The sequence below is a fragment of the Neopsephotus bourkii genome, unplaced genomic scaffold (genome assembly GCF_033783945.1).
Source record: "Neopsephotus bourkii isolate Nb327-2 ecotype Australia unplaced genomic scaffold, CSIRO-AGI_Nbou_v1 NB_1630, whole genome shotgun sequence".
Lineage (NCBI taxonomy): Eukaryota > Metazoa > Chordata > Aves > Psittaciformes > Psittacidae > Neopsephotus > Neopsephotus bourkii.
The window spans coordinates 728,551-752,950 of NW_026902105.1; the positions used below are offsets into that span (position 1 = coordinate 728,551).

The window sequence follows — 24,400 nt, forward strand, 5'->3', positions numbered from 1 at the left end:
TACTTAGCAACAACTAAAAACGTTGGTGTTATCAGTGTTGTTCTCGGGCTAAAGTTGAAAACAGCACTGCGCCAGCTACTAATGAGAAAAATAGCTGCTACAGCTGAACCCAGGACAATGCTCCTAGACACTTATTTACAATCAAGTGTCATTTGCTTCCTATTCTTGATAGAAATTGTATCATGCAAGAAATTGTAGCATGCAAGAAGACCTATGGTGCATTCACTGCCACTTGGGTCTCCCATCTGACTGCACAAATAATTTAAAAGTGCTAAATATTAAATTATTCTTCTTGAGATTTGAAGTTTAACAGCCCAATGTTACATACTGACAGAGGTGCTACCAAACACTTCATGCTGTATTTCACACTGGCATGAAAGCTAGATTTTGCAAAGTGTTACATTTTCTCCTAAACACGCTTATCCCTGTTAGTTACAAAGCAGGAGACAAGACTAGCTAGTGGACAATTTCAATACTTTACCTTTGGCATACACATCATAGGAAATCCCCTTATTTCTGAAACTCCCTAATTCTGAAACCCTTATGCCTTCAACATATCTATTTCATGTCTCACTAAAGTTTATGCTGGGTAACCAATGGAAAAATGGTCCTACAGTCTCTCTGTGATACCTTCTTTATGGAATGGCTTCAACATTAAGCATAATAATGTCAATAGTAATAATAATAATAGGAATAATATCAGTAAAGCATCATCTGGCATAGTCTAGTTTTGCCAAGAGACTTGCTATCGCAATAAAGAAATAGAGCTGTTCACAGAGCATTTAAATCTATATTCACAGAATTATATTAAGCAGCTATGTAACATTTCCTATTAAGAATGAAGATGCTGCCTGGGAATGATCCCTGTCCTGGCACAAGCCGATCAATCTCTAAAGAGTGTTTCACTGAAGAAAAGATCAGGAACAGGACTGAAGAATGTTTAAAAAAAACTGGAAAGAGATGGCCTCCTAGAGTACCCTCTAATCAAAATAACCCAGCCAGCTGGGACAAAAGAAACCCAACTCCCAAACAAAACAAAAAAAAAAGAAGTTGCAAAAATAATTCATTTCTTTTGCATACCATTTTTAAGGTACCAAGGAAGAATTCAAATCTCATCTGAATGGCTAATGAATAAAAGCCTATGATGGGAGCTTTGATTCAGAAAGAGCCAAAGAAAAATTAGTATGGAAAGCAAATTTGACATAATTTGTACAGAAGAGGGTCTTTCCTATCACACACCCCAGATCTGGAAAATAATTTAGCATCTTGCAAGAGGTGGCTAAATTGTGAATGTTTCCAAATATTAAGCTATTTCTTACTATTTCTTTTGCCCTTTCTTTCCCCAGTTGGCATATTTTTCTTAAGCAGCAGACAAAAAATATTAGAATGAAGAACAGAGCTGTAACATTAGAGATCTCCATCAACTAATGTATTTTATGCTTACACCATGAGGTGAACTTTACTGTAACCACTCTGACTGTGGACTTATATAAAGGATAGAAGAAAGTAGTAAGTATGGTAGGATGAATAGCAGTGAAAATAGAGCAGATTTCAAGATTTACTGTGAAGTATTTCAGGGCTTTAAATCTGCTATACATTCGTAAGACTTGCATGAGTTGCTCCTGTTACAAAATGCCTGATTGACTTCAAGTCTGAAAGAATTCTGATTCGTTAATTCACATTATTGGTGGCAATTCATGTGATTCAGTAATGGCAAATATTAGTACTCAAACACCATAAACACATGCCCAACTGAGAACAGTTTCCCCTAATTTTGAAGAGCTAGATTACTTATCATTACGTCACTTCTTTTTTCTTCCCCCCCTCCCCCCCCCCAAATGCCTTACTAAAGAAAGCATATATACAGTGAAAAAGAAGCACACATAAACATACACTTGGGAATTCTGTACTAACTAAAGACGTAAGAAATAAGGCAAATTTTAATCATGCTACCGAAGATCGTTTTGAAACGTGTCTTGAGGATTGTTATTCAGGTTTTAGCTCCTGTTTTACTGGTGTTTCAGGTCCCACAGCAGCCGTACGGATCCGAATGACAGGATTACATTGGATAAGCAGTATCTGCCATCTGCTGGAAGGATATTGTCTAGCATTAATGAGGCTGGCGTTACTTGTTTTGGTGGCCAAATACAAGAGAACTGAACTAATAGCATTCTAGAAGTTAAGAAATTGAAACTTTAGCTGCAGCATACCAAAGACTTTCACGTACTGTTTACCAGTGGAGAAATGAGTCACAGAAGAGAAATTATTTACAGAGAGACCTAATGGAAGAGGTCTAGAGATGTGATCTAAGTCCTAATCCACTTTTCTATACAGTATCTGATATTGCTCCCATTTTAGCTCATAAACCCCACTAAAAACAGCTTTGTATTCATATTATTTCGACAGAACAATCTTCCTCTAGCCACTCTGCACTACTGGACATTCAAACAGGAAACGGTCTCAGTCTTCTTATTTTACATAAGAGATAAAGCATTAAGCTAACCTTGATGATAAAACATTTTAAAAAGAGAATCAAACCTAGTGTTCCTGTAATGGTATTATTGATAGTGATATGGTAATATTGATAATGATATTGATATTGATATTGATAACTACTGTTACACACACATGCTGCATACTATTCACACTGAATAACTTTGGGATTTTGACAGAACCCTCTTATTTGGCTGTGCTTCATAATGCTTTTGAATATATTCCATTAGGCTTCAAATTCATATTTCCATGATGTGAATGAATGGAATGAAATGTTATAATCACCTCTGAACTAAAAGAAATTGCACACTGCTCTTGCTACTCTTCGGTAAGCAGTAGTATGCTGTCTGATTTGGTTAGTACATTAGTGTGTTGCAGTTGGACTGGTCACACCATTATGACAATTATCCATCGCTTCTGAACCCAGAGCGCTGTTATCAGCTGCATGTAATTTTGCCACACATGAATTGCTCAGTCTGGAATTTCCCATGCTGGATGTTTGCCTCTGGACAATTTTCTAGAAAACTTCAGTCAAAAGCTTTCAGCTGTTTCTGAAAACACAACTAAGAAAAAAAATACATTGTTTCAACCATGCTAAAAACTTCTGGCAGGCTTTTCTTTAAATAGCTTTAACACATTCATCCTCTGGTACAGAGACTTCCTGTTTGCAAGCTGGGTGGTCTATTTATCAAATATTAACTTCTTGCTGCTCTCACGAAATTTTATCAAAGTTTGGTCACGTTATAGACCTTGGAGCCTGTGCATAACAGATGCTTTCAGCAGAGACCCAGTTTTAAATTAAACTCTCTCACAGTCCAACCACTGAAACGGGCTGCAGCCTTGGGCTGAGCTTTGCTTTCCCCATGTTTCTGGCTCCAAGCTGTTGATGTTGCTGGTTGAGGTCTGGGTTTGTGATCTGAAAGCAACAGTCACAACACCAGGTCTTGTTGGTACAGGAGAGAGGAAAGGGTAGCTGGCCAGGGCAGGAATGCCATGGTAACTGTGGGTGGTGTGGAAGCTTCAGCATGAGAGAGGAAAGCTGGAATGGGCTGCCAAGGTGCTGAGAGCAGTAGGATCGGAATAATCAACAGGAGAAAAAAGGCTGGGGTGGATATCTTAGAATGTAGTTTGAGGTGGGATTGAGATGAAGCTCTGTAGGAGTCTGACAGTAAACAAATAGGTTGGTAGGAATGAAGTATGAAAGAGATACGGGTTTAATTAGTGATATGGTGAAAATGGTGTGAAATGCCTAGGAAAAAACACTAGAACAAGAACCTAAGATCAGATGACAAATCTAAAGGGGAATATCAGAAATCATTGAATGGGGAACCTGCAGAAGAAAGACTAGGTGAGGAGTTGTTAGCGGAGAAGAACCACAGAAATAATATGCATGAGCCAAGCATAGAAACACAAGCTGAGGAATGCAATGTGGCCAGTGAAGGAGACAGGAAGGGAGTAGAGCTGGGGTTTGGTTGGATCAATGAATAATGCTAGCTTGAGAAGCCTGTCAGACTGAGTATTTATTCACAGGCATTCAAGGCCAGGCTGGACAGGGCTTTGAACAACCTGGTCTAGTAGAAGGTACCCCTGCTCATGGCAGGGGGATTTAAATTGGTGATCTTTATGAAGATGGGGTTCCAGCCCAAACCATTCTATGATTCTATGATCATTTATTCTAAGACTCCTTAAGCAATATGGATGTATGTCTTAGTGGACTATGTCTGAGGCATGGGCTTGGCATCCGCAACTGATGTCATTACACACACTCTTTTCCTCCTGTTTCATTCACTGATCTGCTCTGATGATGTGTTTACTGCTAGGGTAGTAAAGGAAACCATGCTGTTTGCTGGCCAAGATGCGCTGTGAACAGAAGAGGCTGAAGTCTTTCATTTCAGTAAACATACCACCTATTAAAAATATTATGTTTTGACTTGGTTATATCACTTCCTTCAGAAAGGTTGTACATGTCTGTGTTGCATGCATTTCTCTTTGCTTACCTTTTCCTCACTGAGTGGGAGGGAGATGAAGGAGGAGACATTGTGGTTTATCACTTCAACCTACTGTAGAGCTGCCGCTCTCATTCTTGCATGCTGCTTTAAAAATGAACCTCAGGTATTTTCATGCTTTCGGTATGAAGAGAGCTGAAAAGCATAAGCTCATGTTTAGAGAGTCAACACATTGGGAACCACAGATTGAAAAGGCCAAGAAGAGTAGGCAGAGCTGTGGGCAGTAAGCACCAGCAACTGACTGGAAGTCGCTGCCTTTCTTGCACTGGGTCATGTGAAGATTCCATGGTGTCCCTGGCCATACACTAATTTTGTTGGGAAACCTAATCTCAAGAATTCTCAGCCCTTTTCCTCATAATTTTCAAAGACCACAGTGGTCTCAGGGGCACTCTACTGATAGACAGTTAGCAATCCATCCTTTTTGCATTTTCACTATCCATCATGGTTAGAAGTTACGTTGTGACTTCAGCAATAAACCAGATGCCATTCTCTCATGTGATAGAGGAGCAGAGGAAGGAAGTAATGCAGAGACAAATAGAAGCTTTGCCCCTATCCATTGAAGATCGTAGTGAAAATGCCCGTTTCCATTACAGTAAGAAGAAATATAAAATATATATGAGACTACAAGAAACTCAGGCATTTGTACAATATTATGGATGAGTGGATTTAGAATTGGTACTAACTCATTCCACCCTAAAAAAGCCATATATAAAATCTCTAATGACCTGTAAAAAACGTGTGTTCTGCTAACTAGAAAAAAAAAGGGGGGGGGGGGGGAGAAAAAAGGATTCAAATATTTGAATATTTAAAATATTTCATGTGTATCTGGAGTATAATTTTAAAAGAGCCTCAATAAAGTTTCCACAACTGATCTTCAGTCTCCTTAGACTGGATTTAGAACAAATAACAACCCATGTTATTCAGTGACAGACAAGGAAGTCTTTTAAACCAAGTGGGTGATGTGTGCACTTAAAGGCTTCCATTGCTCTCTGGTGGCAAAGGTTCCCAGGCACCAAACCTTTCCTGAGTGGTTAAAAACAGCTTTTTCAACCTTCTCTAAATTCTAAGCTCTTTTCTTTCATCTTTCTAAGTCCACACTTGCCTGTTCCCTTCTTGAGTTCATGTGAGTGCAGAGTTCTGTGGTATTGCTGCCTAGTGCCCACAAAAAGCTGTGCTGTGCAATAGCAGCTCAGTCTTATATGCTTCAGCTAATTAATGTCAGGAGGAACAAAATCAGAAAGGAAGAAAAAAGTCATCTTGAAAATACTATATTTTTTTAGGATCAAAAAATTATTTCACTCTGCTGTACTGGTGTCAGGAAGACAGAATCCAAATCAGGCAAATACACTTCAAATGTGGGGTGATGTATTTTATTCCCCATGCACAAAATTTCTCCCTCCCCGTTTTAACTGGCAACATCAAGGCAGAGTAAAAATAAAATCTTTTGAGAATCACTTGGAACTTGCTGCTGCCTCTCTGTAGCCGTTTCTGGATGTCTGAGCTTCAATTCACAAGCACATGCCAATACAAAGCCCCATATTGAGCTCAGTGGGATCACTGGTGACACTTTTCTAATTAACATGATTTCATAGTCTTGGCAAATCTTTATGCCTCTCCACCAAGAAGTATTTCAGTTCCTTGGTCCCTGGGTATTTCACCTTTGTTTCAAACTCCTCCCACTTGTTATCATAAGGCCAAATTTCCAAAGCTGCAGAAGTGCTAAATTGGGAGGGAGGCACAAAAGGAGCAAGGGCATGGCAAACATTTCTGGAAGAGGGCACCACGTACCTGTGTAGAGGACTAACTTGTGCACAGGACTCAAGCTTTCTGCATGCTGTACCTGTGACCAAGGGTAACATGACCAAAGATTATACCTTTAACAAATACTTTTGAATCAAGTAGAGGGAATAAGAGATACCGCCAAGATTCATCATGAAGAAAGTAAGGTTTCTGGGACAGAAACTGTCTTTTTGTTCTGCTTGTACACTACACATCTTAGTGGGTTTTGTCTCAAGAGAACTCACTGCACAGTACAAATAATGAGCAGCTGAAGAATTTGGTCAATCCAAGGATCACCTAAGCAGTTAAATCATGGCCCACTTTTTGTTCCTTTTTTAATTTTTCAGCGACACCCACTGTTCAAGATGTACAAGTCTAAAATGAATTTTATCTGAAGTCAAGCTGAATGGAAAAGACGTGTTTTCAACACTGTCAGAATTGTTAATACAGAATGTAAGCACAAGCATAATCAGCATGCTCCTCAGAAAGCAGAAAGTAGTGTGTAGTCCTGCTATTCTTTTTGGTGGCTTCTGGCTGAGAGGATTAATACAAGGAAGGCATGGAGAACTACGCTTGTCCAACACTTTGATCTTGACATTTTTCTCCAGACCCTGGCTTTTCTACTTGACATCACAGTGCAAAGATTTCTAGGTGATCAGCATATATTTTTCAGTGCTGGCTAATGCTGTTGACAGTCTTGCAACAGACAAAATTCATTAAGTGGGTGCAAGTTTGGAAATCCTGTTTTCTAATGCTTTACTACAGCATCTTAACCACATCCAATGTTCCTAGTCAGTGACTTCTCATTAAACTGTCACATAATTGAGTAGGAATCCTGCTAATACAAGGCAAGGAGCCATTTTTAGTGTTATTATCACTATTAATGCAAGTCTCACTTTTCCCTTGTACCCTAGTATATTGCAAGTAATTGCTACCATAGCTGATGAAGGGACCTGAGGGGACCAGATAAAAGGTTTCCTTTTAAGTCATCCCAGACAACTTCCTGACAGATTATGTCTCAGACTACCCTTCCTTCTCCTGATCTGCCCTTTTGCAGCACCACAGCACCTTCTCTTTCCTGAGAATTAAACTACTCTAGTTTTCCCTTTCTTTATAAGACAGCTCCAAAAGCTGACTTGATTTCTGCTGTAATTTTTGAGGCTTGGATTTTCAGTCTAGACAGAAAATTTAACCAGGATGGAAATGAGCCAAGTGCTCCCTAGCAGCTAAGACAGATACAAGATCTCTAAGGAAGAGCCAAAAATGGAGTACATTAAGTCAAATTCTCTTTCTTTATTTCAGGATGTTTTTCTTCTCTAACACATGTTAGCAGATGGAGCCTCTTTCATACTTTTCCTAGCCAGACTGATCCATCTAAGTGTTTGGGTCCTTACAGCAGTAACTAAAAGCAATGCTGCAGAGGTGCCCCAGGGCACCTCATGAAGGGCACACCAGTGTATCTGACACCACAAAAAAATTGTAATGACACACCAAAAAAGAATTGTCTTGCCCTGAAATATTTGCACTCTAACACAGACAGGATAAAAGGATAAGATACAGATGGAGTAACTGGAGTAAAGGCTAGCAAACTTTTAAACTATATTATATTTCAGTTCTTGTTTCTTGTTCAGTTATATATATTCTAGTGGATTATGCTTAATTAAAAAAATAGATAATTATTTACAAGGACTACAGAATAAGAAAAAGACACGAGTGCATGCCTAACTGGAATAGAAAATGAGGCAGGATCCAGGGGAAGTGGAAGGGCTAGGAAGCAGGCAAGTCAAACAGATGAGTTTGCAGAAATGGCAGCAAAAGAAACAAGGCCAGTAAGAACAAAAAAAGAGCTAACATCCACTCTGGAGCACATAGTATGTCATTTGCGCCCTACTGAACAAATGAACTATCCACTGGCCTTTTCAAAAATCCCCTCTCTTCATTACTGCTTGAACGCTACTGCAAGAAATGTGTTGTTTCAGAATGATTTATGGAATCATAGAATCATAGAATAGTTAGGGTTGGAAAGGACCTTAAGATCATCAAGTTCCAACCCCCCTCCCATGGGCAGGGACACCTCGCTCTAAACCATATCACCCAAGGCCTCGTCCAACCTGGCCTTGAACACCGCCAGGGATGGAGCATTCACAACCTCCCTGGGCAAACTATTCCAGTGCCTCACCCCCCTAACAGGAAAGAATTTCCTCCTTATCTCCAATCTAAACTTCCCCTCTTTAAGTTTTAACCCATTACCCCTTGTCCTACCACTACTGTCCCTAATGAAGAGTCCATCCCCAGCATCCCTATAGGCCCCCTTCACATACTGGAAGGCTGCTATGAGGTCTCCACGCAGCCTTCTCTTCAACAGGCTGAACAGCCCCAACTTTCTCAGCCGATCTTCATATGGGAGGTGCTCCAGTCCCCTGATCATTCTCGTGGCCCTCCCCTGGACTTGTTCCAACAGATCCATGTCCTTTTTATGTTGAGGACGCCAGAACTGCACACAATACTCCAAGTGAGGTTAACGAGAGCAGAGTAGAGAGGCAGGATCACCTCCTTGGACCTGCTGGTCACACTCCTTTTGATGCAACCCAGAATACAGTTGGCTTTCTGGGCTGTGAGTGCACACTGCTGGCTCATGTTCATTTTCTCATCGACCAGCACTCCCAAGTCCTTCTCTGCAGGGCTGCTCTGAAAATATTCTCTGCCCAGCCTGTAGCTGTGTCTGGGATTGCACCCACCCAGGTGTAGGACCTTGCACTTGGCATGGTTAAACTTCATAAGGCTGGCATCAGCCCACCTCACAAGCATGTCAAGGTCCCTCTGGATGGCATTCCTTCCCTCCAGCATATCAACCGAACCACACAGCTTGGTGTCATCGGCAAACTTGCTGAGGGCGCGCTCAATCCCACTGTCCATGTCAGCAACAAAGATGTTAAACAAGACCGGTCCCAACACCGATCCCTGAGGGACACCACTCGTTACTGGTCTCCAGCCAGACATTGAGCCATTGACCACAACTCTGTGTGCAGCCATCCAGCCAGTTCTTTATCCACCGAGTGGTCCATTCATCAAATCGATGTCTCTCCAATTTAGATACAAGGATGTCGTGTGGGACAGTGTCGAACGCTTTGCACAAATCCAGGTAGATGACATTAACTGCTTTACCCCTGTCCATCAGTTCCGTAGCCCCATCATAGAAGGCCACCAAATTGTTCAGGCAGGATTTCCCCTTGGTGAAGCCATGCTGGCTGTCACCAAGCACCTTGTTGTTTTACATGTGCCTTAGCATGCCTTCCAGGAGAATCTGCTCAAAGATTTTGCCAGGCAGAGTGGTGAGACTGACTGGTCTGTAATTCCCCGGGTCATCCATTTTCCCCTTCTTGAAAATGGGGGTTATATTTCCCTTTTTCCAGTCGTCGGGAACTTCACCTGACTGCCATGTTTTTTCAAATATGATGGCCAGCTCCTTCAGGACCCATGGATGGATTTCATCAGGACCCATGAACTTGTGCACGTTCAGATTTTTAAGATGGTCTCGAACCAGTTCCTTTCCTACAGTGGACCCAAGGTCTTCATTCTTACAGTCCCTGCATCTGCCTTCCAAGACTTGGGTGGTGCGGTCAGAGCCTTTGCTAAAGACCGAGGCAAAGAAGTCATTCAGAACCTCAACCTTCTCCAAATCCTGTGTAGCTAGTTCATCCGAGGGCTTCCTGAGGGGGCCTACATTCTCCCTAATCTGTTTTTTATTTGCTATGTACCTGTAGAATCCCTTCCTGTTATCCTTAATATCCCTAGCCAAGTTTAATTCTAACTGGGCCTTAGCTTTCCTAACCTGGTCCCTGGCTTCCCGGACAATAACCCTGTACTCTTCCCAGGCCACCTGTCCTTCCTTCCACTTTCTATAAAACTCTATTTTCATTTGAATTTTCCTCAGGAGCTCCTTATCCATCCAAGGAGGTCTCCTGGCCCTCCTGCTGCACTTCCTTCTAGTTGGGATGCAACACTCCTGAGCTTGTAGCAGGTGATCCTTGAAGACCAACCAAGAGTCTTGAGCCCCCTGCCTTCTAGGGCTATATCCCATGGAACCTTACTAAGCAGGTTCCTGAATTTATCCAAGAGAACTTTGGGAAAAATAGTCACCATAGTAAGAAATGCTTTAAGAGATTATCCAGACATCAGCATTAGGAATTACATGTAACTGTTGGAGGCACTTTGGCATCTGCGTAATTGTATCACCTCGGATTTTAATAGGAGTCCACTGTCTTGTAAAGATTTTTAGGCATCTGTTATTTCTTTCCTAATGCACATGGACTGCTGATATCCTGAGAATATTTTTTTATTATTGTTCACTATAATTCCCTAAAGAATATCCCACACTTCATGAGAAGATTTGGGAGTATGATTTTAATACAGGAAATAGAGTGTCTATTTTAGACACAGTAAAAATGAAGCATCAATTGTTGAATGGTCTTCATAAACGTCACATAATAAACCTAAGTATCATAAAAGTCAGTCCTTATGTTAGAGTACTGCTTTTTTATTATTATTTTTCTTTTACTTCAAAGGGATTTTACGAACAAAATGGAGAAAATGAAGACAAGGGAACATGCAGAATTTTCTTAAAGTCAAAGGCCAGTAAGACGTGCTGATAGCACGGAATCAGCACAGCTGCAGGCAGAAAACTGGGAGGCTGCTCAGAAATTTGGTGTGCAGTCTGCTGTGTTCGCAGCATACTGGTTCATAATCATGAACATGCTTGGAAAAATATGTGGAATTAAACAGCTGGGACCTTTTAGATCTTCATTTTTTTAATGAAACACTTAGGCCTGTTCACCTTTTTGAAACTATAAAATGCTTCTTAAAGTTCAACATATAGAAGAATCAATTAATAGTAGATACGGTAAAATGGAACTAAAGGGGAGTGTTCATGAATTTGAGTCAGACTGCTGACTAGCAGTTCTACCTAAAAGACAGGATGGAAAATCCATAATAGGTTGAAACAGTTCAACTTCTCCTCAATAAAATATTTCTGTTCTGAAATGCCAAAAGGTTTAAAATACAATTTTTTGTTTCAAAAGAACATTTTCTCATTTTAAGAACAGCCTGAGTTGAAACAAGAAGACATCTAAGCAAAAGACCTAAGTCTAACAGAAAAAAAGGCATGTTTCACAGTTCGGCCAAAATTGTTTCTGTCTTCTCACACAGGAATTTTTGCTATTGTCCCCATTGCTCTGGTTTAGCTTTTAGCCAAAAATACCTGTTACCTCCCATCTTTCTTTTCATTTACATACTGATGTTTAAGCTGTATAATGTATTTTCTCAGTGTAAAACTAACTGTTTTCCCAGTATTTTTTGAGACTTAGAGGGCTGGAGCATATGGCATAGAAAGAGAACTGGCTTTGCTTAGCCTGGGGAAGAGAAGGCTACAAGGAATTTAATTGCTGTCTTCAGCTAACTAAAGAAGAGTTATAGGGAAAACAGGGCCAGACTTGTTTCAGATGTGCACACAGAAAGACAAGAAGCAATGGCTTCAAGCTGCATTACAGGAAATTCCAGCTGGATATAAAGATAATACTTTTCACAACAAGAGTGCGGCCAAGCACTGAAACTTGAAAATAGAGAACCTGAAAAATCTCCATTTTTGGAGAATTTTGAAACCTGACTGGGTAAGGCTGAGCACCACAATCAAACTTCAAAGTTAGCCCTGCTTTATGCAGTGGATGGGAATAGATGGGTCAGTCTAACCTAATTTACTCTGTAATTCTAAATATGAATGTTTTGCATAGTAGTGCTCTGGTTTAGATCAAAACCATGCACAAAACGATTGAGTAACAACTACATGATTACCAAAATGTCTGCCAGCTAATGCACAAAACTTCATAGAAATCTAGGTGGTCTTTCACACTTTAATTTAGACTTTCAAGTTGAGCTTGGCTACTGTTTAGGGGGAAATTTTCAAAAGGGAACACTTCCTTCAGTACCTGTGTTAGACAATTTAGATAGGTCTATTTATATAAATAAAAGAGGGCAAAGAGAATATTTGAATCATTTATTCTGAGCATTCACAGTCCTTAACCACTAGTTTGCATTCTGGGTTTGTTTTGGATCACTCCAGCTAACTTCCTTACCAAAATTCGGGCAGCATAATCAGGGTAGTTTACTGTAAGCTCTGTTGACAAGGCTTGGCTTTGTCTGATCTACATAGTCTTCATGTGTTGAAACATCTTCACAGACCTTATAGTGCACAGCAAAGCATACACTCATTAAAAACCTCACTCTGCCAAGCTGCAAAACAGCCTTCACATTGTTTCAGACAATTTGACCTAAAAAAAAAACTATTTGAAAAAAAAATAAAAATAACAGTTATCTGTTAGGGTCATAGGAACACCATATGGTACCCAAGTGAAACACAGAGGCAGAACCTATTCAGGATGAACACAGCCTATAAGTTAAAGGAGAGTCTTAAGCAGTGTGGATGTAAGCCACCTCAGGACCAGGAACTGAAACAACCCCTGGGATTATTTCACTGAGCACTATGGACATATATACCATAGACAGTATGTTTTTTCAGGGAGTCAGATTTCAGTGAGTTTTAAATGAGACTGAGGTTTTTAGTTTGTATAGGAGTAATTTCAATCTTAGTTTTAGTAGTAATCTTAGAGGTAGATTTTAAAATCTGGAAACCTTTTTTTTCCTATTTGAATTTCTAAAATGACTAATTGGCATGTAAATTCTCACATTAAGAATAAGTAAGAATGCCAAATCGAGCACCCAGAAGTTAGGAAATGCCATCTCTAGCACTGATGGTGCAGATGGAATTCACATATGTTCTATGTATTATTCATAGTTTCATGACTGACTGGTGGGTTGGTTGTTTTTTTTGTTGGTTTTTTTTATCCTCCCATGGGACTATACAGCTTTTTATTTACTAAAAAGGGGCCTGAAAAACTGTAACATCCTAGCTCAGGCAAGGGTTTGGATTTTCTGGGTTTCCAAGAGTACAGCTGCCCAGAACAGGTCTTCTCTTTGGCAGACCTCACAGCCAAGGGTGCTCACGCTTATAGCACCCTGCTACGTGAGCCATGAGGGAAGCAGGACTAGATGAGGCGTCCTGTGAGGGCCCCAGGTGTGTTGCATCAAAAGCTCACTGAAACAGAGACGTTTCCTGCTGTGACTGTAATTTCCCTGAACTGTAGTTTTCTGAGAACATTTGGTATTTTGGAATATCCCTATCTACATCTAGGTCAGAATGATAGAAACCAAGCTTATAGCAAAATTATTTAGAACATACAGGAACAACTGAAAGAGCTTGAATACCTCTACACTTATGTCCCTGCTGTTTCTGTCACTAGATACCTCAGGTACTGACAGTGCAGGAGAGCCAGCAACGTAGACTGCAGTGCAAAAGGCTAAATGCACAGACGAGATTTCAGACTTGGATTCTGTAACTGTGTTGCTAATAAATGAACCACACGGTTTCAAATTCAGTTGGAGCCATCTGTATGAACAGCAACCACCTCTTGGTTAAAATGCTGTATTAGGAAAACTGTCTCGCCTACCAAATAAAGCTGTGAAAACTCTCCAAAGAGAAATGTTAGAAGACATAACACAAGAGATATTTCATGTACACTTGAAAAAAATACAGAAAACAATTTCGTATAACCAGTGATATGAGCTAATAGGCCCATAATTTTGTGTTTGCATTCAGTTAATCTGAAGGGGATTTTTCTCAGCTGGGTAGCAAGTCTTTGCATATTTATTTTTCTCAGTGCTTAGGGCTGATTGATAGAAATTTGAATGTGAACAGTCTTCCAAAGTGTTCTTCACCTCCCCAGACACTCAAGAGCTCTATCAGTCATAACAACAATTTAGCTTTGATGACTAAACACTATTTATGTCAAAGGTTTAATGAGAACAGACATCCTTCATACAGAGAATTAAGATTTTTGTCAGAATGTTTCTCTTTGAAGTACATGGTTATGCACAAGAATGTGAACGATAATGAAAAATTATATAATATTAAGAAATACTTTGAAGAACATAGTATTCCTTAACAGTGAATTTTGATTTAGGATTCTGTTTCACCTCATAAAGCTGATTATATCAACAGGAAAAAAAAAACAAAGTGAACTTCCAAGGTTAAAGCAGGACCTGGATTACTCATCTAACTGAACTGTCTTCTTCCTTTCTTACTTGAGCAAGAAATCCTTCCTGAAGCACTCCATCAGAGAAACCAAAATTGTTCAATGACTTCCTGAAATCGTCTACTACTCTGATAACAGAAGGTTATTGAGCATTAGCCCAGGTCCCCCAGTCACAGCCCAGATGAACAAGTCCTCAGGGGACAAAGTGTTTTTTGCAACCCACACATTCCCTCAGCAACCCCCAACATGGAGCTCTGCACTTTGTCTTTCTTTCAACCCCACATTCCCCAGACATTCCCCAAAATATCCTAGCCATGACAAATATGTCCTCATATCAGCTGAAGCTCAGGACAAGGTCTCAGCCATGGCCTAGGTAGAAAAGATCTCAGGAGAGAATTCTTTCGACACTCCACTCTTTCCTTTGGCAGCCCCTTTCTGGACCACTAAAATGGAGCTCCCACTCTTTGTGTCTTTTCTAACTTTTGCCTCAAACCTAGGTGTCAGGTGAGGTCTAGCCCAACATTCCCAGCCACAGCACACATAAACAGGTCCTCAGGGGACAATCATTTTCCTTTACAATCTCTTTCCAATTCCAGACCAAATGAAGCTCTAGGCTTTCTCTCTTCACCCAAAGCTGAACATAACCAGATCCCTAACCATAGGTTTGGGCTGAGTCTTAGCCCAAAACCCCTAACCAACAACCAGATGAGAAACTTCTCAGAGGATAATTCTTTTTGCAGCTCTTTTCCTATCCCATTCCAGATGCAGATCTAAACTTTGCCTGTTCCCTGTCCCTAAGCCTAACTGTAGTCTCAACAACTGATAACAGCAGAGCCTAGGGCAAGACCCCAAGCTAATGATGATCAAATTCTCAGAAGGCAATTCCTTCAGCAACCCTTTCTCAGGATGACTCAAGATGGGGCTCTGGGCTCTTCCCTGGTATAACTCTAATTTAGTCTGACCACTGGAGCTTTAGCTCCAGTCCCTATGGTAGAACCCAGATTAAAAAGATCTCAGGGAAGAATTATTTTTGCAGCCTACCTCTTACTCTGACTGCTCCTTTTCTATCCCACACAAGCTGTAGTTTTGGGCTTTCTTTCTCTCCCAACCATGTGCGTAATATTAAGATGAACCCTAACCCAGACATCAGCTGAGTGTCCTCAACATGCCCAGGCATGGCCTGGCTGAAAAATGTCACAGGGAATAATTCTTTTCATGACCTACCCCTCTGTCCACTCTTAGTAGCTCCACTCTAACTGCATCTCTAAGCATAATGACTCTCTTGCTCTTAATCCAATCGTTAACTCTGAACCCAGTCCTCAGCCTGGGCTGAGTCTTAGCCCAAGGCACCCAGCCATGACCCAGATTAATAATTTCTCAAGGAAAACTCTACCTGCAGACTACTCATTGCTTTCCTGGCTATTTGTTGACATTGTCAAGGATGGTGATTGTCAGGGATTTGTTGTTGTTCCCTCCTTCAGGATAAATACCGAGTATCCACCCTAGTATTTTCAAAGGCTTATGCACTGAGTCCACCTTAAAGCAATTTAGAGTCATGATCTGTGTGACACATTGTAACTGCCTATTTGTTCAAGATTTTGCAATTTCCTGACACAACAGAAACACTGAATGTGTTTTGTTGGGATTCTCCTTATTTAAATGCTTAATGGGGCTTAATTTATTTCTGCTGTATCCATCTGACTTCTAAAGAATGTCTAAAGCTGCAAGATACATGGCTTCAATATTATTTGAGATAATCATGAAACCACATGGAATAGGTATTTTGAGATCTATGAAACAACAGTTCCTTTTCTGTCATGCCATGCCAAAAGGAAGGTGCCGAGTTCCAAATATGGCTGTGGAAAGGTATTATACAGGGCATGTCTAATAGTAGTTGTGCTAAAATAAGGAATGTTCACAGGGACAAGAGAGTTTACATTAAAAAATAAAATAAAATTTAAGCTTTGCCTTCCCTCTTTTTGGTTTTGTCATTAATATCTCTTTTGTAATATGTCATTCAACTTTCTGCTGTAATCCTTGGGAAAATGGTATGAGAAAGATATTTTATGTTCAGCACTGGCAGAAAGAGACCTTGAAGTAGCTTTGATCAAATCTATCAAAGCATTTGAAGATTAACACTAGACTAATCATAGAATCATAAAATCATAGAATGGTTTGGATTGGAAGGGAGCTTAAAGCTCGTCCAGTTCCAACCCCCCTGCCACAGGCAGGAACACTTTCCACTAGACCAGATTGCTCAAAGCTCCATCAAAGCTTTGAGTAATATCAGTATCGAAATTAGTATGACATAGAACATTTGCTTTATTTGATGAGTACTGCCAGTGACACGTACATTCCACATTTCTAATGAGTGAAACTTTCTTCAAAATATTTCAATTTTCTCCAAATCAGATGCCTATTTACGGTTCGCATTAGTTCAGAATAAGAAGATATTTACTAGTTTCAGATTATCTTGCTCCAGCAGCCGAATCAAAACGAAAGTAGCTATTTTCAAGTGGGATTTTCCTACGTAAAACTGTTTCCTATGGCCGCTCGGCTGTTCACAAAGCTGCCACTGGTTGGTGCCAAGGTGCTGTATTTAAAAAGCTTCAGCGGGTCTTAAAGTCAGTCATTTGTATTGTGGAATTCAACACCCCTGGTTCTTGCTGTTTCTTCAAAATTAGCAGTATCTATTGTTCAGTGTCCTCGGTTTAAAAAATAAATAAATAAAACTCCATTGTGGCTGAATGATAATTTCGAATTTGTTAGGGTTTTTCAGCTAATGCATTTAGAAATAAAAGTATGTGATCACTGTTTCATCAACTCTATCAATATAAAGCAACATCTTAAACAAAGAAACTACTTACAGAATAATTTATTTGGCATTTTAGGGCAGCTGAATTGTGCAACAACCAGTACAATAGTAATTAATATTTCCTGAGAAATGCGCACGCTCTATGCTAAAGCATAAAAGGCTTAACAACAACAACAAAAAAAAAGTATTATGGCTTTGAATAAAAGAATAATTACTAAAAAATCTTCTAAAAGTATATGTATGTCTAGCAGTAAAATGATCAGCCCAAGCAGAGTTGTTGCGACCACTACTTCCTTTGTCCAACTGAAGTAAATTAGAAAAGCAGGACTTGTCTGCCTGGTGGCATCACCAAAGATATTAGAAACAATTTGAGAGTACTTTACTAAAAAACTTTGAAAGCAGTAAAAACATACAAACACTTGTATGTGAAACTTGGACTTTTGACTTCACAAAATAAAGCAGCTATATGAAAGCAGTGCAAGCAATCACTGTTCTTTTTGAACAAACTGCTTTTATCTTACATTTTGAATTTCAAGTATCCCATGCAGATTTCAATCCACTAAACCCAGATATTTGTCTAGCAAGCTGAGAGGAGTATTTTTTACGATTGTGAATGGAAAGCACAGAATACATTACTTTCCAGCACTGCTCCACTGCATAATCCCATAGTCACTATGAAGCCACTCAACAACGCCAGCTCTGAGGTTCTGACAGCTCAAATTCTGCAGGAACTCTGGATGCTGAGGCTGGATTGATGAAAAATCAAGGCAATCTTGCAGACAAATTTTTTCGGACTCATTTTTAAAGTACGTGGAGAAATATCAGAGTTCCTGATGTCAAAAGGCTTCCCATTGTGAAACAGCTGTATTTTTCATGCAGCTGTCTGACATATTCATACAGTTTGTGGGAGTTAAGAACTTACAAAGCATGGCTTGTAAATAAAAATCTATGTTGTTCTATTACCTTGTCTACTGTATTTGGCAATAACCAAAAGCACACTGGGGTTCAGGGTTTTCCTGGCAACATTTTCAAACACCTTCTCTGCAGAAGGGATGACTTCTGGCAGGCCCTGGTCCCGGCCTCTGAAGCCTGATAGGAAGGGTTATCTACCTGCAAGTCCCAGAGCCCCTGCTATGGCCCCAGGGCTGCTCCTGGAGTTACACTGCTGCTGACAGCACCCACAGACCAACGGTTACCGTGTCCGCACCGTAACCGCCCCTCTGGAGCAACCGCAGGCTAAAATAGAGCCGAGTAATGACCGCTACTGTGGCGATGCACCCACGCTGATGTGGGTTCAACAAGGCCCTGTCAGGGCAGGGACGCGGGTCCGAGGCAGTCTCTCGGGGGCCCGTCGGGCGGCCCGGAAGCAGCCCGCTCCGCGCTACACGTACCGCGGCACGTGCACGTTTCCGTGGGGAGTGCCCCCGAGGGAGGGACCAGTGACCGCCGACAGCCCCGACCTCCGGCCAGCAGCCACCTCAGACCGCCGTGAGACGCCTTGGGGTCTCCTGCCCCGACAGCAGGGGCCACGCAGCCCCCGGCCCTCGCAGCTCCCTGGCTGCCACGTCGAAGTTGCTCCCAGCGCCACCCCTCCCCTTTCCCCGCACCACCCTTCCCCTCTCTTCGCGGCCGGCGCCGCCCTGGGCTGGGCTGGGCTGGGCCGGGCGGGGGAGGAGGTGGGCGTTGGGGAGTTCCATCACCGCCCTTCAGACGTCAGCATCGCGGTGATTGTGGCAGCGGCGCGCTGCGGCGGCCGCTCGGCGGGGCGGTGACGTTGCGTACAAGGCGGAGGGCGGGCAGGAAGAGGAGGAGACCCGGGCGCCTCCGGGGCTGAGGCGGTTGCGTCCCGCCGAGGCTGTGCTCGTGTCCCGTCGTCCGCCTCCACGCACGCCCCCGGTGGCTCCGGTTCGGGCGGGCGAGCGCGACTCTCCTGAGGCAGCGATGCGCTCAGCCTGAGCACTCCTTCCCCCCCCGCCCGGTTTGAGCCTCTGCGGGGCAGGGGACCGCGATGGCTGCGGGGAGCTGGCAGGAGGCGGTGGCCCAGCAGGCCGAGGAGGCGGCTGCACGGGTGCGGGACGTTCTGTCTGGCGGCCTGGGTTTGCTGCGTGCCGAGCTGGGCCTCGAGCTGGGCCTCGACCCGCAGAGCCTGCCCACCTGGCTCGCCTTGGTGGTCCCGGCCGCTCTGGGGCTGGGACTGCTAGGGCTGCTCTTGGCTGTGGCCTGCGGTGGCGGCCTCCGTAGGAAGCCAGCGCGGAGCGCGGCGGAGAGGAAGAGTAATGAGGCGGCCGGCGCGGGCCTGACAGCCGGCGGAGGCCAGGGCAAGACGGTGGGGCCGGGCCCCGGGCAGCTGCACCTGAAAGGCGACGAGCAGAGGAAGCGAAACAAGAAGAAGCTGCCGGAGAAAACGGCGCGGGTGAGAGGGGCTGCGGGGGCCGCGCCGCTCCGGCGGAAGGACGCGGTGGAGTGCGGGAGGCGGCGGGGTCCGGGCGCCCGCGAGGGAGCGGGCATGAAAGGCTCATTGACAGCGACAGGATGGGAACGGCGGCGGCTGCGATAGCAGTGGCACAGGCCGAGCGCGGTGGGTCCCTTGCGGAGAGGCGAAGGGGAAGTCGCGTTTGGCGAGCGGCCCCGAGCGCCGGGTGTGCCTCTCCCCAGGCCTTGTCCCCAATGCCCCCTACTCTTTGAAACTCCTGCGGGGCAGTAGGCGCTGGTGAGAAGAGCTGGAGGCCTGGCCGCAGGGTCTGGAGGCCATAGAGCTCCTCCCCCTGAACCGCTGTGCTGCTCATCTGGGTGCTCTTTGCCCTTGGAGGCGATGTGGGGGTCCTGACCGCTCTGGAGTTGTCTTGTGTCGTCTGGGTTGTTCTGTTGCTTTGAAACCTGCAGGAGCAGCGCTCACATGCAGAAATTATACATTGATAGTCCAGGGTGATGAGAAAAAAAGCTCATTTCTTCTTAGAAGCTTGTTAATGGAAAGACTAATTACACGGAATCATTTTTTTATTATTATTTTTCATCGACTACTTTCATGGTTAGGAACAAGTAGTGGAGACCTTAGCATGGCTTAGAATTTCAAGCCAGGAGTTGCAGTCCAGGCAGGTGTAGACTATTGGAAGCACCATCGTAAAGCCCCATAAATGCTGTGATGATTCAAACTTGAGTAAGGCTTTTCGCTGTGTCTTCTTGGTGGAACATGTTAATGTCAATCTTGTGAGCTTGCCTCAGTAGGAATATGTCTGATTTAGTTGTTCAGTAAGGATCATCTCCTTTAATAAGGAAATCTGTGTCTTAGCAGCCCTATAGAAACAGATCATTCCTGCCTTTTTTTTTTCCTTAATCCTCGGCACGTTGTTTGGGAACTTTTCTTCTTTGACAGTATGCATACACTTCATGAGAAAATTAGTAAAATGCAAATATTATCAACTGTCTTACTGTATTGTAGTTTGGTGGCTCAAAAGGATTGCTTCTATAGCTTTTGTAGTGTTAGTATGTTTGTAATCCTATTTACGTCCAAATGGATTATAGGAATGAAAGTGCAGCAGATGTTTCCTGCCTGTTACAACTGCATCTTTTACTTACATCTTGCTTTATAAAACCTGAATTGTTTCCCTAATGACCAGAAAATGCAGAGAAAATGGGTTTGTACCTTCATTTGAGTTTGGCAGTATTAAGAATTGAGAAGTTAGGGTATGTTTTTTTTTAGTGAGAATTTAAGGCTAGAGTATCTTGCAAGAAGAGAAAATGCTTGTGTACAGCACCAGTCTGTCTTTGAGCAGTGAACTCCTGAAGTTTATTCTGGAAGTTGCAAGAGCCTGAATGCAGAGCACCAAGAAGAGGAAGCATTTCAGAATGAGCATTTCAGTCAGAATCTTTACAGTGTAGCTAGGTCTCCATTTTGGAGAAGGCATGTTGAAGATGCAATTCTTTTGGCCATCTTGACCATCAAATTCTTCCAAGATTTAGTAGATCTGTTATGCCTTCTTGAAAATGAAGACTAATCCTAGAAACAGTTTAATTTTCCTTGTTTTATTTTCTTTAAACTCCAGTACGAAAACAAAGCATGAGCTCTTGCAAGTCACCATTAAAGACATTAAAAAAACCTGCCTCAACAGAAGATAAAGAGATAGATACACTAACTTGACAATGCTCTGTAGTGCAGAGCTTCATAAAAGCAAACTTTGTATTTTTATATAGAACTTAACTAACTGATATTTTGGGTGAATATAAATACTCATGCTCTTTCAAGCTTGGTTTATTCAAGAATAAAGGTAAGTCTATGTAAGAGCAACTGTTTCCATAAAGAGTTTTTCAGCTGTCAGTCTGTGTTGTTAATATGTTTATAGCTGTTTTTGTAGTACTTAGTACTCTGTTTATTATTTCTGTGTTACAAAAAAAAAAGAAACCTTTAAACAACAAAAAAAGGTACCAACTGAAATCATTAACTGCGGTGCAAGTAAGTTTATATGGGTGGCAAAATTTAATGGACTTGCCTTATGCTCATTTTCCAGAGAAGTTCACAGCAACCTATATTAGCACGTTTCCCAAATTTCACATAAAAAATTCTCAAAATAATATTGGAAATCTAAAGATGCAGCAAAAATTCATACCGATTGCTGCCTAATCATTTTTATCTTGTGTTTCTGTGCACTGTGATGCTGTTGCTGAGGTTCTGTGAAGGGAAAAGAGTAAGCCTACTATCAGTAGATTTACTACAAGGTTTGCTGTGCCAGGGTCTAGATTTCCATTGTGGGCATTTCAGAAAGCTTAGAGCAGCTGGCCTGTAGCATTAAAGAGCACACTACAGATGTCTAATTAAAAGCTGTAGGGTTACTTTAATACAGAATTACTGAGCTCATTGTATGGCAGGTAGTGCGTAACTCATCAGTCAGGATCAGAAATGTTCTTCACTGTACCCTTTCTGAGGAAGAGTATTACTGCTTTGTTTTGCATGTGGCTTTATTCAGTTTCTGTATAGGTAGGGTGCAACTCACCTGATATTTTTAGTAAAATAAGTTTAGTTGAAAAGCATTGCATTGAATGGGTACAGTAGCAACTATGAGATTCTGTGTTTGTTTATTTGCTGAGGAAGGGGGGGGTGGGAAACTGAAAGGTTTAACATTCATTTAGACTTCTTTTTCTTTCAAAAGTTTACTTTAGCTTTAATTTTAATGCCTCTCCATTCTAAATAATTGCTGTGCTTCTCAAACCTTCAGTAGATAAACATGAGACCGGTTTTATGTGCATTATATTCAATCTGCAAACCACCACAGAAATTTGAGAGTACCTATTTTGCATACTGTGCTAATGCTTTAGAAAGCCACTCATGCCATCTATTTGTGGATCCAGAAAATACCAAATTGACTATGTTCTTGCTGTGGTTTGGAGCACACCTGGACAGCAGAGGCTACACTTTTTAGTATAAGAATTTTCATTCATTTGAGAGAGTTTGCTACTTGGTCTGCTTGGAAGAACTTTTCAGGCTATGACTGGTTTATGCTTATTGCACCTGAAAATAGACTCCGCAAAGACTTTTTCATACTTGCAGCTGATACTCACATGTTGGGTTTACGTATATGTTAATTGTCAAACTGCAGGAGAATTAGGGCTGTAGCATTCTTCACTGCTCAGAGAAAAGTTAGTTTCTTCAGAGAAGCTTACAGAAAATAGTACCGGTAAACAGATTCTTTCATTTACCAAAGATGTTTTAAGTAAGCATATCTTTATAATGTGTAACTAAGTACTTTGGTTAATACAGCCTTGTAAGACTCAAACGCTAGCCATTTCATTACTGCCATTTGAAGTCGTGAAACTGAGTATCTGTTGCACTGATATTTAAAGAACAGCGTTTTTCATTTTAACAGTCTAAGCAAAACTTATTTTGCTTCTGGATTATCTTGATGCCTTCAAGTGAATGTGTGTGAAAATGTTTTATTTAAATACTGGGATTTTAAGACCAGCAGACAAGAAATGTGTTCAAAAATCAGTTAGTGTTATTAGCAGCACTATTTCTGCCTTCTTGCACCTTCCCTGTAGCTTTTGGGTTGAGGAAATTAAAATGACAAATAATAGGTTGCATAATTTGAATGAATTCATATTGCCAGTGGATGTTTAAGATACTACTATCAAGTTTTAAACAGTCTTTTTGGCTGTAGTTGTTTTTTAGAAGGAATATTTCTGAATACTATAGGAAGCTTTTTTTCTTTCCCACCTCTGTCACTATAATTTGTATAACCAAAAATGGTCATATGAATTTTTGTTAAAATTCTATGATTCATCTGTGGGCAGAAAGTGGATGTCGAAAGCTTCCACTGAAAAGGAGACTGTTACAATTCAGGGATACATTTGGGGAGAGATGTCTCAAAGTTCAAGGTTTTAAACCTATTTCTAATGGTTGTTTACATGATCAGATGATCAGACAGCATTTTAAAAGAGTCATGTGGATGAATTTTTCCCGAGGGTTCTTAATGGACATGAATTAGTTTATTGATTCAGAGAGAGAGCTGAGGGGTTTTTGTTTTGATTCATTTTAAAATTAAAGGTTAAAACTTTTATCTGTTGAATTTATGAGAGTAATTAAAAAGGTAGTTTTCAATCTAATATATGTATGTAAGAGCAAAGCAAGGTACAGAATTAAAAAGGTTAGTTGGCTGTAAACATTTTTTGCACAAGTCCAATATTGGATGCAACAATCTGTTATCTAACTCTATGGATAAATAACTTGGAAATAGAGATTCTATCTCCAGCTTAAGATCTTAAATGTCACGGGTACCAATGTGAATTGAAAGACATCATGCCACTAGTAACATTGCTGTGAAGAATCTGGAGAAAATAGATGGGTTCCAGAACTGATTTTTGGCAATGCATTTTTTTCAAGATTGAATTATCAGGTCTTCAGTATCGCTGTTGGAATCAACTACTGTGAGCTTTTTTGAGGGGCACTTTCGGAGTTTTGGGACCCGGATCTGTAAGATACGCTTCATTTCAGAGCGCTCATGGAAATGTGCTGCGTCTTAGATACGAAAAAGTCTAGTTTAAACTGCTTGTTGCAGAAAAAGAAGGTTTAGGTGATCTTTCAATTTCTATTAATAGCTAGAAAATAAGAAGTTGGCATGCTGTCTAACTTCAGTAAGCAATACTGTGCTACGCAGTGGTGAAGTCATGCCAAG

The 24,400-nt window shown here is 41.5% G+C and overlaps 1 protein-coding gene across 2 annotated transcripts in view; it reads left to right on the top strand.

Moving 5' to 3' along the window:
- The first annotated feature begins 18,914 nt into the window (after positions 1-18,914).
- The window catches only part of MTDH (metadherin), a 36,591-nt gene continuing 31,105 nt past the window's right edge, over positions 18,915-24,400 (top strand). The window contains exon 1 of one of the 2 annotated variants that reach the window (XM_061373195.1): positions 18,915-19,650. In XM_061373195.1, the coding sequence (XP_061229179.1) occupies positions 19,246-19,650 (405 nt within the window). In that variant the 5' untranslated portion in view covers positions 18,915-19,245. The remainder of the gene's footprint in view (positions 19,651-24,400) is intronic. The other variant, XM_061373194.1, reaches the window with a different exon arrangement.